Source organism: Vulpes vulpes, unplaced genomic scaffold (genome assembly GCF_048418805.1).
Source record: "Vulpes vulpes isolate BD-2025 unplaced genomic scaffold, VulVul3 u000000831, whole genome shotgun sequence".
NCBI lineage: Eukaryota > Metazoa > Chordata > Mammalia > Carnivora > Canidae > Vulpes > Vulpes vulpes.
The window spans coordinates 13,733-29,369 of NW_027325851.1; the positions used below are offsets into that span (position 1 = coordinate 13,733).

General features: G+C 41.6%; 1 protein-coding gene across 2 annotated transcripts in view; it reads left to right on the plus strand.

The window, feature by feature from the left end:
• The window catches only part of LOC140597588 (midasin-like), a 28,309-nt gene extending 13,669 nt beyond the window's left edge, over positions 1–14,640 (plus strand). Inside the window, exons 10-21 of one of the 2 annotated variants that reach the window (XM_072746435.1) lie at positions 602–703; positions 1,828–2,029; positions 3,343–3,507; positions 5,006–5,169; positions 5,844–5,933; positions 7,337–7,452; positions 8,286–8,460; positions 10,019–10,092; positions 10,190–10,304; positions 11,397–11,460; positions 12,216–12,358; positions 13,171–14,640. In XM_072746435.1, coding sequence (XP_072602536.1) covers positions 602–703; positions 1,828–2,029; positions 3,343–3,507; positions 5,006–5,169; positions 5,844–5,933; positions 7,337–7,452; positions 8,286–8,460; positions 10,019–10,092; positions 10,190–10,304; positions 11,397–11,460; positions 12,216–12,358; positions 13,171–13,359 — 1,599 coding nt within the window. In that variant the 3' untranslated portion in view covers positions 13,360–14,640. The remainder of the gene's footprint in view (positions 1–601; positions 704–1,827; positions 2,030–3,342; positions 3,508–5,005; positions 5,170–5,843; positions 5,934–7,336; positions 7,453–8,285; positions 8,461–10,018; positions 10,093–10,189; positions 10,305–11,396; positions 11,461–12,215; positions 12,359–13,170) is intronic. The other variant, XM_072746436.1, reaches the window with a different exon arrangement.
• The last annotated feature ends 997 nt before the right edge of the window (positions 14,641–15,637 follow it).

A 15,637-nucleotide genomic window follows, 5' to 3' on the forward strand; every position in this document is an offset into this window, starting at 1 on the left:
GCTATGGAAAGAGAGGACCTGCTACTTACAGTGGTGACTCTGGACATCTTGTTCAAGCTCTTTGAACCCAGTTTTCTCACCAGTAACAACACTTACTTATACTTCTTGTACTGCCCACCCCCCATTTATTGAGCACCCATTTAGGTAGGTGCTAAGGATTTTTATTACTTCAAATCCTCATAATAGTTCTCTAAGACTGCTGATTATCGTTACTACTCTCTCCATTTTATATTTGATCTAAATAAGCCACAGTAAAGTGAAATGACCATTTCAAGGGTGCACAGCTGGTAAATGTCAGAGCCTGGATTCTTGTAGAGGTCTTTCCTGCCTTCAGAGTAAGCCATTACCGTTCTGGAAACAAGGAACTAATCAGCCTTACACAGTGAAGTCCCTCAAGAGGGTGACCTATCTGGATTTAGATGCTCTTAATTTTGCCCACAGGCTAGGCCTTAGTCATAGGTGAGTTCTGGACCAGGGAGGCAGGTGTATTGTTTTGACTCTGAGAGGAAAATAATAGAGAAACTGCACATAAAACAGCACAGTAGCCAGGTGCTCATACGGCATCTTCCACTTTCATTCTCTCGTCGCTTGGATTTCATAGGAACACGGAAGTGGAGCTGCGGATGCAAATCAGGCAGAAGGCCATGAATCCAACTTCATCGCTCGGTTGGCTTCCCAGAAACAGACCAGGAAAAACACACAGGTCTCTGTCCCTCTTCTGCTGAACTTGGGCGCAGGCTATGTGTGAAAAGATGCCCTGAGTGTGGTGGTTTATTTTTATTTATTTATTTTTTATTTATTTATTTATTTATTTATGATAGGCACACAGTGAGAGAGAGAGAAGCAGAGACATAGGCAGAGGGAGAAGCAGGCTCCATGTACCGGGAGCCCGATGTGGGATTCGATCCCGGGTCTCCAGGATCGCGCCCCGGGCCAAAGGCAGGCGCCAAACCGCTGCGCCACCCAGGGATCCCGAGTGTGGTGGTTTAAAAACAGCCAAGCTCCCAGGCTTTGCTGTCTCACCAAACATGATGGTGGCTATAGCAAGCATATCAGGACCCCAGGCTCCTTCCCCATGGGGGTGTGTGTACACACACACACTTTCCCTATTCCTTTACACAGCCTAAGAGCCAAGTGTTGGCTGTTGTTGCCTAGTACTAGCCAGTCTTTTTTTCCACTGTCCCACTTTTTTGTGTTTTAAAAATAAGGGTTTTTAAAAAGTTCATTTATTTATTTATTGAGAGAGCACAAGCATGAGTGGGGGAAGGGGCAGAGAGAGAATCCCAAGTGGACCCTGTGCCCACAGCACTGAGTCCAGTTTGGAGCCTGATGTGGTGCTCGATCTTATGACCCTGAGATCATGACCTGAGCCAAAATCAAGAGTCAGATGTTCAGCTGACTGAGTCCCATGGGTGACCCTAAAAATTAGGGTTTCTTGGTTTTTTTTTTTTTTTTTAACGGGATATAATTCATGTACATGAAATGAAATTCATATATAAAAAGCAATCCCCTAAAAAGCTTCCATCTTATTCCTGTCTTTAAGCCACATAAGAATAAATTGTTGCCAACAGTTTTTTCTTGTTTTACATGTACTTTTGTGTATGTAACTTAAGTATGGATGTGTTTCTTCCTTTTATTTCAGATCTAAAGTCTATCATACAGATCTATACTTTTTGTCTGGAGATCAGCCCATTCTTTTTAACAGCTGCATTGAATTCTATTTTTCTGTGGTTGCCCATCCATAGGGGGCTGGTTAACTTTATTAGGTATGTTAAGTCTTTTTTGCCAGTATAGACAAAACTCTAGTGAATTTCCTATTTCCCACAGAGTTTCAAGAGGAAACCTGGACAGGCCGACAATGAACGCTCCATGGGTGATCACAGTGAGCATGTGCATAAGCGGCTGAAGACTGTGGATATGGAGAACCACACTGAGCAGGGGCCAGCCCAGCCCCAGCCGCAGGCAGAAGACGCAGATGCCTTTGAGCACATTAAGCAAGGCAGCGACCCCTATGATGCACAGATGTATGGTATGGTTCAGAGAAGGCTTTTCCTTTGCTGAGTTCTCTGTGAGACTAGGCTGTATGACTGTGTGCCCAGCAGATAAATAAATTCATCTTAGGGGTGGGAATGGCTTTTTTGAACTATTTTCTCTCTAATAAGAATTATGCAGGAATACAGTTTGGTTTGGGTCTAAAACGATATCTGCAGCAAGTGCAAGTGTTCAGGGTTTCGGGGTCTGGGATAAGTCTTTTAATATCCATGATAACATTTGGCCACATCCAAACCTAGCACTAGTTTCAGGGTTTCTGAGTACTGGACATATTGCTTCTTGGTCACTGTGAGGTCACTCCTGCAATGGCAGGAGGTGTGAACTAGAAGTGTATGTTTTTTTCGTAAGTGAAAAGAGGAAGAAAATCACAAGGGAGTGACCAGTCTTAGTCTCTCCTTCTAGTTCTCTTGGTGACTTTTTAGTGTTTTATTCCTAATATGCAAAATTTAGTGTTCATGATACTTATCCATGAACATAGTTTCAGAAATGATTGCTCTACCATGAGTTACTTTTCTGACTTCACTTTTTAGAAAAATAAAGCAGTAATAATCATTGCTACCATGAATTGAGCCTTTACTTTGTACCACTCTTCGGTCTGTTGAATGATCATGAAATTTTTCCAATAATCTTAATGAGCTATGATTTTTTTTTTTTTAAGATTTTATTTATTTATTCATGAGAGACAAACAGAGCAGCAGAGACACAGGGAGAAGTAGGCTCCATGCAGGAAGCGCAAAGTGGGACTTGATCCCGGGACTCCAGAATTACTCCCTGGGCCGAAGGCAGGTGCTCAACCACTGAGCCACCCAGGCATCCCTGGGCTATGATATTTCCACCTCATAGATGAGGATACTGAAGCCAGACAAGTTTAAGAACTTGTCCAAATCACAATGCTAGTCTCGGTGTTGGTTCTTCTGTGTCCTGTGTTATACTCTTAATCATTATAGTTTCTTCACTCATAATGGTTAATGGAGCACATAATGGTTAATTCCATTAACTGCTGAGTCATCTGTCCAGCCTGTTTATTCTAGTTCAATCTCTTGTAATAGCAGTAAAAACCTAGTTAAGCATCTTACTTTTGTGGTAGAGAATAGGTAGTGACATCAGTAGGTCAGTAGAGCTTCCGGGGCACAGAAAAGCCAAGCACTGTGTTCATGGCACATAGTTGGTCAGCAGGAGAACCAGCATGAATAAAACCTTGGAAGCTAAAAAGGACAAACTACACCCACTCATGATTACTTTGTTCTACAAAGACCTAGGCTTCTATGTATTTGTATGCTTTATTGGCAGATGTGGCAAGCAAGGAGCAACAGCAACAGTCTACAGAAGATTCCAGGAGGGATCAGGAAGAGGAGGTGGAGGATACCCTCCTGGACACAGAGAAGGAGGAGGAGCTCCGAGCAGCAGACATAGAGCAGCTGAAACCAGAGAAGGTCAAGTCAGGGACCACGCCGGGTGAGTCCTGCAGTGAACGAATCCCTTCTGAGCTTTCTGACTTGGAGAAATCACTTCTGGTGTTCTGTAGTCTGATCTGGCTTGTTTTCCCGTATCCTAAACCATGGTCTAGGTACTTATTTGCCTATGATAATTTCACTATATTTCACTTCCGAGTCAAAAGGTGGAGTTGTGGGACACCTGGGTGGCTCAGTGGTTGAGGTGGCTCAGTAAGTGAATATGCCCTTTGGCTCAGGGCATAATCCTGGGGTCCAGGATCGAGTCTCACATTAGGCTCCTTCCCTTGTGGGAAGCCTGCTTCTCCCTCTGCCTGTGTCTCTGCTTTTCTCTCTCTCTCTGTCTCTCATGAATAAAATAAATAATTTTTTTTTTTAAGTGGGGTGGTGTTGTAGACAGTATCCTTCAAGGACACCTCAGAAACCTGAGTTTCAGGCCACCAGTTTTTTAAAAAATATATAGGAAACAAAATAGTATACTTAATTCAGCTATGATCAGAAGATACACTCTTGATTATTAGAGAAATGTTTTCAATTATATAAAAATATAGACTATTAGCATAAGATACAGTAAAAATATTTAAAGAAATAGAATGGGGAAAATGCATATGAAAAAGTAACCAGGGATCCCTGGGTGGCGAAGCGGTTTAGCGCTTGCCTTTGGCCCAGGGCGCGATCCTGGAGACCTGGGATCAAGTCCCACGTCGGGCTCCCGGTGCATGGAGCCTGCTTCTCCCTCTGCCTATGTCTCTGCCTCTCTCTCTCTCTCTCTCTCTCTCTCTCTGTGACTATCATAAATAAATAAAAATTAAAACAAAAAAAAAGAAAAAGTAACCAAATGTCTTAAATATAGTTGACCAAGTATTATTACTAGACAACTTATTAAAAAAAAGAAAAGAAGACATACATTTAACACATTAAAAAATAACTTTATCAGTGGTGGAATAAATGCAAATTCAAAAGAACCTACCCAATTCAAGGGCCTTTTTTTTTTTTCTGCCTTCTTCTTGTCCTCTCGGGTTTTAGAACTATGACTGCCCAGCCATTATATAACAGTGGGAATGGCATAGCTCTGATGAAAATTCAGAATCCAGACTTTGCCTCTTCTTCACATTATAGGTTGAGGAAATATGTTTGTTGAGTATATATTCTTTGCCTCAGTTTTCTCATCTTTAGAATGGAATGTGACTTTTAGTTTTTATTTTTATCCGAGGTCTATATGCATGTAGTTTAAAGAATCACACATTTTTACAAGGCTTATCAGGGTAATTCGGAGTCTCCCCTACTTCTCTTTGTAGAACAGCCGCCTTTGACATTGCAGTGGGGAGGAGGGGAGCTTAATGGACTAAGAATTGGCAGTGACTGACCCAAAGAGAAAGAACATGTGGAAATTTTCTGAGGAGTGAAGGAGTGAGGTTTGAGTAATTATTAGGATTGGCAGGCAATTGCAAAGGGTCTTTTTGTAATATTATGGTAAGTAAAACTCTCTTAAATGCAAATAGGCTTTGATGAGATGGAGGTGGAGACTCAAGCTGTTAAAACAGAAGAAGACCAAGATCCCAGGACTGACGTATCACAGGAGGAGACAGAGAATGAGAAACCAGAGAGAAGCCGAGATTCGACCATTCACACAGCCCATCAGTTCCTCATGGACACAGTTTTCCAGGTACTAAAATTTTCACAGATTACTGCTTTAATAAGTTAACAAAATGTAGTTATAAACTGCTTTTAAATGTTTGTCTTTAGAACTTCATGGAATATCTCATTGTTGGGAGTATCTTATCAAATTTTTTAGAACTCTTTGTGACAGTTCTCTCTAAATAGATAACACTCTTCCAGCAGTCAATCCCAGGGTCCTGATGGATTATCTGTCCTGACCTGGCTGTGCTGGTGGGTCTGGTCCTCCAGCTTCAGGTTCTCAGATCTACTCTTCTCATGTCCAGCATCCTTGTGTGAGAATCCTGTAGGGACAATTTATAGCTTTTGCTGGTGAAGTAGCAAGAATCCTTAGGGAAAGCAGATTTAACGGAGTTGTTTTCCCTAATCATTTGATTTAATAGCAGTCTCGATTAATCAAAGAACATTCTGATACTAATACCTTTGGTTTTTATTTTGCTGTATATATTTCTTGTAAATGGTAAGATTTCCTTTATCTTGTCTTTACAAAATGGGAAGAAGACTAGTTACCTGGCATCTTCTTATTGTGCCATTAAATTTGCTTAAGTTTTGTTTCTCATGTTATGTATTTGGAGTTCATACTGCTGGGAAGAAGGCAGCCAGTGATAATGAGTTGGTGATTTCACCCTAGACTGCCTCTTACCTGTGGCTTTTTCTTCTTAGCCCTTTTTAAAAGATACCAGCGAGCTAAGACAGGAACTGGAGAGACAGCTGGAAATGTGGCAGCCACATGAGTCTGGAAACCCAGAAGAAGTAAGTCACTGGTCTTTTCATAAGATATCTTGATTTTTTTTTTTTTAAATAGATACAGCAAGCTCAACAGGTTCTTAGCACCCATCACCCTTGAACAAGAGTGAGGATGGAGGCTATAATTACAGTCTGAAGCCTAAGCCTATCCATTGCTTTCTGCCTACTTTGCCACTAGATATGTAGCTTAATTAAAACAGAGAAGCTGATGTATTTATTTCCTTTTTTTTAAAACTGAAAAGTCAAAAAAATAAATAAACTGAAAAGTCTTTTTTTTATTTTTTTAAAGACTATTTATTTCTTCATGAGACACACACACACACACACACACACACACATACACACACACACACACATAGAGAGAGAGGCAGAGACACAGGCGGAGGGAGAAACAGGCTCCCTGCAGAGAGCCTGACGTGGGTGAGACTCAATCCTGGGTCTCCAGGATCACGCCCTGAGCTGAAGGCAGCGCTAAACTGCTGAGCCACCCAGGCTGTCCCTAAAAAAGTCTTTTTAAAAATATTTTATTTATTTATTCATGAGAAACACAGAAAGAGAGAGGCATAGACATAGGCAGAGGGAGAAGCAAGCTCCCCACAAGGAGCCTGATGGTGGGACTCGATCCTGGATTCCAGGATCAGGACCTGAGCTTTAGCTCAGGCATATGCTCAGCTGCTGAGCCATCCAGACGTCCCTGTTTATTTCCTTTCATTTCCATTACTTACTGTATATAATAGATAAAACAGATATGACATTGGTTGAAAAATGAGGCAAAATGTGTCATTAACAGAATAGGCCACCTGGAATGTTGCTGGCTGACTTAATGTGTCAGCATTAAGTCAGAAGCTTCATTTTTAATGACTTGGCATCCTAAATTTACTGTATGTGTACATGTTTATATTTTGCAGCCACTATCCTCATTCACCCTACAGACCTGTAGGAGGGCTCTGCCATAGTTGGAGCTTTGTGTCTAGGCAATAAGCACACTGTTGAGATATTTGCACTCATTGCTTTTGCTTTTGAAACATGACTCCCGAGAGCCCATGATTATGTGGCTGGATCTCATAGCACCATAATATCCATCCACAGCTCCCTAGCCACATGAAGCATACAGGTTATAGGCTTCATAAGTAGTGAGAATAAAGTGTTGATTTGGGCATGAATTCCAGTATTTTCTGCCATTTTCATTCTTTCTCTTTTGGAACCGAGGGTTGTGGGTTTGGTAGAAGAGGAGACATTTTTAAGGATATGAACTAGATGGCAGCTTGCTAAGAGAACCTTTTGAGTTAGCTTCTGTGGACCAGGTTCATGCAGGTCATTTTGTACTGCTCTGCTTCAAGTGTCCTCTTGCTGTAATGACTTTGGCTGGCTCTGACATTCTATGGGTAACTTCCACGTTATTGTCACAGGAAAAGGCTGCAGCTGAGATGTGGCAGAGTTACCTGGCCTTAACTGCGCCTCTTTCACAGCAGTTGTGTGAACAGCTTCGCCTCATATTAGAGCCTACCCAGGCAGCCAAGCTGAAGTAAGTCTTCTCCATTGGACTCACTCATAGTGCCCTGAAAAGATGGCATTGTCACCCTTTCTATTGAGCTCAGCCCTTAACCACTTACAGTACTGGCTTGTGGTGGCCATTTGTGCTGCATAGGCACCAGTATGTGATTCTATACCTTTTTTCATGTTACCTCTAAAAAGTGTCTTTTAAGTTTGGTATGACTACAGTTCCTTTGATTTATTAACATCTGATGGGAAAATTGGCTGAGCCTTTAGATGGGTGTGTAGGCTTGCTGCATGTGTTACTCACTTAGATCTTTTCAAAGATTTATCCAGACTGACAATTTCAGAACAGAAAAGAATCCAAGATTTAATCAGCACAAACATATTTTTCTAATTTTTTTTTTTTAAAGATTTTATTTATTTATTCATGAGAGACACACGGTGGGCGGGGGGGGGGGGGGGGGGGGCTGTGTGGAGAGAGAGGCAGAGACACAGGCAGAGGGAGAAGCAGGCTCCATGCAGGGAGCCCGACGTGGGACTCAATCTCAGGTCTCCAGGATCACACCCTGGGCCAAAGGTGGCGCTAAACCACTGAGCCACCTGGGCTGCCCTATTTTTCTAATTTTTAAAATGTGTCTTAGCTTACCTGGAAGGACCTAATTATTATTGCCAAATACATAGCCAGTTTTTCTGACTGCCCTCAATTCTCAATTGACAGTGACACTTGAGTGTGCCAGGTTACTGGTTATTTGGTATTCTTGTTTATGAAGTATTACAATGTAATTTTATTCTTTAAAAAAAGTTATCAGAGGATGGAGCAGTTGTTAACTAATCTTTGCCTCATTTGGGTAAATTTAATAGAGGAGACTATCGAACCGGGAAGCGGCTAAACATGAGGAAGGTCATTCCATACATTGCTAGTCAATTTCGGAAAGACAAGATTTGGCTTCGAAGGACCAAGCCCAGTAAACGCCAGTATCAGATTTGTTTGGCTATTGATGACTCTTCTAGCATGGTGGACAACCATACCAAACAGGTAAGGAAGCACAGTGCTAGTTTAATGAGAAATTGACCCCAAGCCATGCTTCATGGCCACCTAGAAGATTAAAATATTGTTCTGGCAAAAAGCACTTTGAAATACCAATTACTGTTCTTAGAATGTGATATCATGTTTGAGAAGACCTCAAATTTTTAAAAGAAATTAAAAAGGCAGATTTAGGATGTCTCAAAATAATTTGGTCCCTTACTGTTGGAGGCCTGTTAAGTTTGTTTATTCATTCATTCATTCATTCATGAGAGAGACACACACAGGGTGAGGGGGCAGGCTTCGTACAGGGAGCCTGATGGCGGGACTTGATCCCAGGTCTCCAGGATTGCGCCCTGGGCCGAAGGCAGGCGCTAAACCACCAAGCCACCTAGGGACCCCACTTGTTCTTTTTAACCTTGCTATGCTCCTGTCTAGCCACAGAAGAGTAACTATGACAATGTTTATTTTCCACAAAATGCAACTAAACTATCTTTTATGACCTTGTACAACAACATATCTATCATTGATTTTTTTTTTAAGTGTTCAGTGTATTTCTCTAAGTCTGAAATTATCTGGAGTTAGTGCTCTCTTAGTCACAAGGGTTTTTTTGTTTTTTAAGATTCAAAAAAAAAAAAAAAAGCAAGCACACGCACAAGTGGGAGGGAGGGGCAGTAGAGGGAGAGAAGCAGACTTCTCTACTGAGCAGGAAACCCGATGCAGGGCTCCATCCCAGGACACAGAGATCATAACCTGAGCCAAAGGCAGACACTTAACAATCTGAGCCACCCAGGTGCCCCTAGTATACATATGGATTAAGGGCCTGAATTAGGATATCACCATTATGGACACTGAAGACTGATGGTTTTTGCATTGATGCTATTACCTAGAATGAACCAATGAACAACCTAAATCTCTATATATGTTCCCTTGAAAAAGGTTCAAATCCAGGCTCCTCACTTTTTCCTAATGATGTTGGGTGATTTATTTCCTGTCAGTTTCATCTTCTGAAAAATGAGAATTGAAATAGTATCTATTATATGCAGAGTTGTGAAAATTAAAATGAAGTATGTACTCAGTTTAATGCCTAGCACTTGATATGTGTTCAGTAGATGTTAGCTGCTATAAGTATCACCTTTTTAGTGAGATTTAAATTCTAAAATTATGATATCATTTACATATGGGTTAAAATAAATTGGTTTTTAGAATCTTGTAGCCGTAAGAGATTACTTTTTATGTAGTCTTCCTGCCCTACCCTCCACCCCCACCCCCCAAAGGGAAAAATTCTAAAAATTTTATGGACCAAATCTCTTAGGATCACTTTTATGAGATGATGTCTAGAGAAGACCTTTGCTACTAGTGTAATAGATTCTGGGTTTCAGGATTTGTGATACTTGACAGGGTCTGAGCCACTATGGCCTCTGGCTTGATTGTGAATAGCCATGGTGATATTCCCTGTGGGCCCTGCAAAAATACCATTTTCCTTGGGACTCTTGGTATAATAAAAGCTGAGAGGCATTGATCTAGAGGATATTCTGATTGCTTCAACCCTTAACTTTCTATTTCATAGCTGGCATTTGAATCTTTGGCTGTGATTGGAAATGCTCTTACACTCCTGGAAGTGGGTCAGATTGCTGTGTGCAGGTAAGGGTGCCTTTTAATTCCAGTAGGAAAATCAAACTATTGTTACATTGATCACACAAAAAATAACTCCCACTGTATTTCATTTTTCTCTCTCTAGTTTTGGAGAGTCCGTAAAGCTGTTACATCCATTCCATGAACAGTTCAGTGACTCCTCGGGGTCCCAGATTCTGCGACTTTGCAAATTCCAACAGAAGAAAACCAAGATTGCTCAGGTATGCTGACGACATCAAAGATCCTCTGCACAGTCATTCTTAAGCAGGTGTGGGGAGACGTAATTTTTATTTTTTTAATTAGAAAAGGTTTTTTTTTTTTTTTAAGGTCTTATTCATTTATTTGATTGAGCGAGCATGAGTGAGGGAAGGGCCAGATTGAGAGAGAGAGAGAGAGAGAGAGAGAGAGAAACTAAGCAGGGAGCCCTACATGGGATTTGATCTCAGAACCGTGGGATTATGACTTGCGCCTAAGGCAGAACCTCAACTGACTCAGCCACCCAGGGGCCCCAGAGACATAATTTTTAGCATTCTCTTCCTCCCCAGTACGGTTTTAGGACAGGTAAAATTTCCAATGCAGAATAGTTCTAGACTTCAGCCTATTTACCATGGGAATAAAAACTTATTTGCACCCATTAGCAAATAGGGCATGACTTCTTTTTCTCAGTTCCCCAAAGATTGCTTGACTTTGTGTCACTAATTCTCTTGCTCCCTGTTTTTTGAGAGATTAGGGACTTTTGCAAAAATAAACCATCTTCCTGTACTCTAATTCGGCCAATTTTTCTCCCCCATTTAGTCTAGAGAAGAAATAATGTAAAATAAACCAATGACTTGCTCACGATGACATAAGTTCAAAACAGCATAGGATGATAATTCTGTCCTCTTCATATCTGCCTTGATTTAACCTATTTTTATTATGTTGCACTAGAGATTGTATGTTTTCTTGCCTTTTTCTACTCAATTATTTTCTTCCGAAAGAAGACAACTGTTTTGTTCATTTGGGGGCATTTTTGATGTCTTATCTTTATCCCCCAAGGGAAGTGTTTTTTTTCCTCTAGGGTGTGTTAGAGAACACTAATAGCGTGTATGCTAGAGATGCAGGTCTGTGCTGGAGAATGCCACTACCCAAGGATAGATGCCAACAGTGCGAGTCATTGGTCCCCAGTACAGGTGGCTTGAAGGGGCAGTGTGATTGCCTATATATCTGAGAAGGTTATTTGATTATCACTTAAGAGTTAGGAGTAATTTCAGTCTCTGCAACAAAGAAGAGAATTTCAGTAGTTTTCTAATGGCCTGTCTCTGGTTCTGGTTTAGTTTCTGGAGTCCGTAGCCAGCATGTTTGCAGCTGCTCAGCAGCCCTCACAGAACACCAGTCCAGGTGAGCTGCAGTTTTTAATTTTTATTAACAAAATACTTTTCTGTTATGTACATTCACAAGCTGCTTGCTTCATCCCACTATACTCATGACCAGAGGGAATCTTAAGCAGGCTCCATGCCAGTGTGGAGCCCAAAATGGGGCTTCATCTCACGACCCTGAGATCATAATCTGAGCTGAAATCAAGAGTAGGATGCTTTTTTTTTTTTTTTTAAAGATTGTGTTCACTTATTCATGACAGACAGAGAGAGAGAGAGAGAGAGAGAGAGGCAGAGACACAGGCAGAGGGAGAAGCAGGCTCCATGCAGGGAGCCTGAAATGGGACTTGATCCTGGGTCTCCAGGATCACACCCCAGGCTGAAGGCGGTACTAAACCGCTGGGCCACCGGGGCTGCCCAAGAGCAGGGTGCTTAATCAACTAAGCAACCCAGGCACCCCTCAATACTGCTATGTTTATACTTTATAGCCATAAATATGTTTTGTTACTGCTATAATGAAATTAATCTAATGTGACAGAGAAATTGTTTTATTGACAGAAGCTTCATATGTCTTTGTGCAGCCTTTGTCCCACTGGAGGGTCTGAAGTGATAGACTTAGGTCCCTTTTGTTTATGTCCAGAATTCATCGGTTTTGGACATCTCTTTGGTTAATAGTATAGAGAAAGGCTACACTAATTTGTCTTCAAGTAGATTTGAGTTGTTAAAAGTGGGATTTTTTTTTGTTCCCTGTTTCCTCTCCTACTATATGTTCCACTTTAGAAACCGCACAACTCCTCCTGGTGGTCTCTGATGGACGTGGCCTTTTCCTTGAGGGTAAAGACAGAGTACTGGCAGCAGTCCAGGCCGCCCGGAATGCTAACATCTTTGTCATTTTTGTTGTATTGGACAATCCCAGTTCATGGGTAAGTGTTACTAAAAGTTGCTTTTCTGGGGTTAAAGTGGGGATTCCCTTCAGCCTGTCCTATCTGATGAAATATGGCCTAAGTCACACCATCATCACCCCTAATGTTCTGTTGGTCACTCTTCTAGGCGCTTTTTTTTGGTGAATAACCCAGTGAGGTAGGGATCATTTTTCCCACTTTGCAGTGAAAGACATAAACACAGGTTATTATAGGTAATGAGTAGGAAAGCCAGAATTCAGATTCCAGAGACTACCCTTTCTGTGCCATCTCCTACCCTCGTGAGTCATCCTTTCCCTCTGCACTGTCTTCTTGTAGGTACTGCAGCCCTTGATAATAGGCCTTATCCACTTGAAACTGTAGACCAGCCCCAGCCCATTCCAATTACTTCTATCCCAGCAGTGCCCTTCTCAGAGCAGGGTGCAGCGGTTGCTAAGTGAAAGATACCCACAGGGCAGTTCTGTTCCAGGGGAAGCATTGTCTCTACAAGTCACATTAAGGCCTGGATAACAAGTTGGAAGACTTGTGAATTACTCCATGTAGAAAATGGGATAATATCCTTATAGGAAATTTGGGTTTTCTTGTCTGCCCTTTTCTCCCTTTTAATGCCCATATTCCCTCAAAGAGTGCTCAGAAAGAGATCTGCTGCCTCAGTAAGAGTTCTGAAAATTGTTCCTTGGTAATAAAAGCTAATTTTATATGTAGGAGTTAGATTATAGGAGACGTAAAAACTGTTAGCAAAAGAGATCAGAGAAAAGCTAGCCAAGGATACTGGTTTGGTTTTTCTTTTATATCAAAATGTTTTCTGTTGACAGGATTCTATCTTGGATATTAAAGTGCTAATATTTAAAGGACCTGGAGAGATGCCCGAAATCCGATCATACATGGAAGAGTTCCCATTCCCATTCTACATCATTCTTCGCGATGTGAATGCCCTCCCTGAGACACTCAGCGATGCTCTGAGGCAGTGGTTTGAGTTGGTGGCAGCCTCCGATCACCTGTAGAGAAGGAACAATCTAAAGTGAGACTTTAAACCACGGTCAGACTGTGGCGTCTCTGGCTAGGTGCTCCCTCTTTTGGACAAGTGCTTTTGATCTGATTGATAAAAATTCACTTAATTAGCTACAGAAAGTTTTTATTACAATGTACATTTTATTTTATAATGTGCTTTCAGAGCTAGAGCAAGCCTGGGGCTCCCTTCTTTGCCTGGGTTACAGTTGTAAGAAATCTGGGTCAATGAAGGAATAGCAGCAGCAAGTGTCTGGTGTCGGAAGCCCTGGCCTAAGAGGAGACCTGGGACCAGCTACTTTTTCCCTCTTGCAGGAGCCCTGAACACCTACCGATAGCAGCTGCTAGAATTAGGATTGTCCCAGTCCTTTGGACAAAGGACTAAAGACAACTCCCCTTCTGACTCTGCTCTAAGGCTCCACCTTGCCAAGCCCATAATGTGTATCCAAGTGATATCAGGAGGCTGAGACAACTGCAGCTTTGTGGAGTCCTAAGTGTGTATCTTTTCTCATTGTGCTTCATGTGATGGGAACTACCTTCTTTTGGAGGGTATGTAGGTTGCATTATAGGGGTTCTCAGAAAGCAACCACTCTGTCAAGGGGCCCAGGTGGTCAGAAAAATGACCCTGACCCTTGGGTGATGGGAAAAGGAAGTAGCTTTTCCATGTTGTCTTTCACATTTGCTGCTTCAGGAGACTATGCAATGATGGGAAGCTGGTTTTCCCTTTGATTATTTCATCCTCCTAGTGCACAGCCCACCCCTGTTGTTGTATTTATTTCTTTAGGTTTTTTTTTGTTTTTTTTTTTTCTTAACAAGAGGAATAGCTATTCCTCCAATGCTTTTAAGCTGGACTGAGCCAGTCCCATTCTGGAAAAAAAAAAAATGCTGTCTTTAGGAAAAATAAGCAGCTACATTCCGCCCCCCCCCCCTCCCCCCAAGTCAAAATACATCAGCGGTTTTTAGACAGTTTTTACTTGGCCAGAAAACACTGCTTGAATACTTGAAATTGTGTGCTGTGTTCTATTTAAGTTGTCAGAATGTCAGAATGTTCTTTTGTAGACAATATGCCATGATGTATAATTGTCTATCTCCACATCTGTTTTCAAGTTACACTGTGAAGTTTGCCACATTTTTGAGGTGGTCATCAAAGACACAGATTGCTTGTTGTTTAACCAAGTGTCCTAAAGCATGTACCTCAGGTTATATCATTTTTTATTCTAAAAAGCTATGCAGCTTATATTCTGAAAATTATTAAATATATACCACTGTTGATATAATTCGTGACTATTCTTAATGGACTATGACAACTGTATAAAAGGTGTGCCAGAAGAATGATTTTGTCTGCTCCATCAGTCAGCTATCACTGGCTAATATGGTGTCACCATGACCTGCACAACTTCAGTGACTCACTGCAATAACGGTTTCTCTCTCATTTGTGTTTCACATCCACGATGGGTGAGCTGCCACATGCTGGCTCTGCAGCAGAGGAAAGGATAAGTTGAAAAGCACAAGAGCTTCTAAAATTTGTTCGAAATGACATATTTGTTCATTTCATTGGCCATTGCCCTCTATGATGGGTCTGGTAGGCAAAGACACTAACATTCTGACCATAATGTGGTCTATCATATATATCTTTGAAATTGTACCATATAAGCTGGAGCTTCCCAGCTGGTACCTAAGAGTCCCATTGTCAGCTTGTGCTGTGATGGGAAAAGGGTTGGAAAGCATGGAAGCAGTTCCAGGAGACCTCCAAGGAATGGTGATGTCGGGTCACAGAGGGAGTTCTGAGGGTACACTTGTCTCCTTTGGAGCTCAGAAGTTACAGCTGCCTTACTTTGTCTTCACACCCCAATCTTGTTCAGTCTAACATTGACATCTATTTTATCCCATATGCCCTTCTGCTCTGCTTACACTATAGTTGGAGCACTTTTAATCTGTACTCTGGCCTATTTTGGTGATAACCTAGACAAGTCACTTTGCCTGCTTCCTTTTCTCATAACAGCCAAGAGATCTTTCTAAAATTCCTTTAGAGGCCCCTATTGTGAAGAGGGCATTATTCACCCTTCTTAGGGTGACCTCTCCTGTCTCTTCTCTCCCAGAATCTCCCCAACAGTAGCTGGTCTGGTCACAGCAAACCAGAGGTCCTGGAATCTACCAGTTTGGAATTTTCTTACCTAATGGGCCTTTCTTGAACCAGCTGCCTAGTTCAGATAAGCTCTCAAGTATGAACCCTGCCATCTATAATATTGGACTTAGATGCTCCCCTGTGTTATG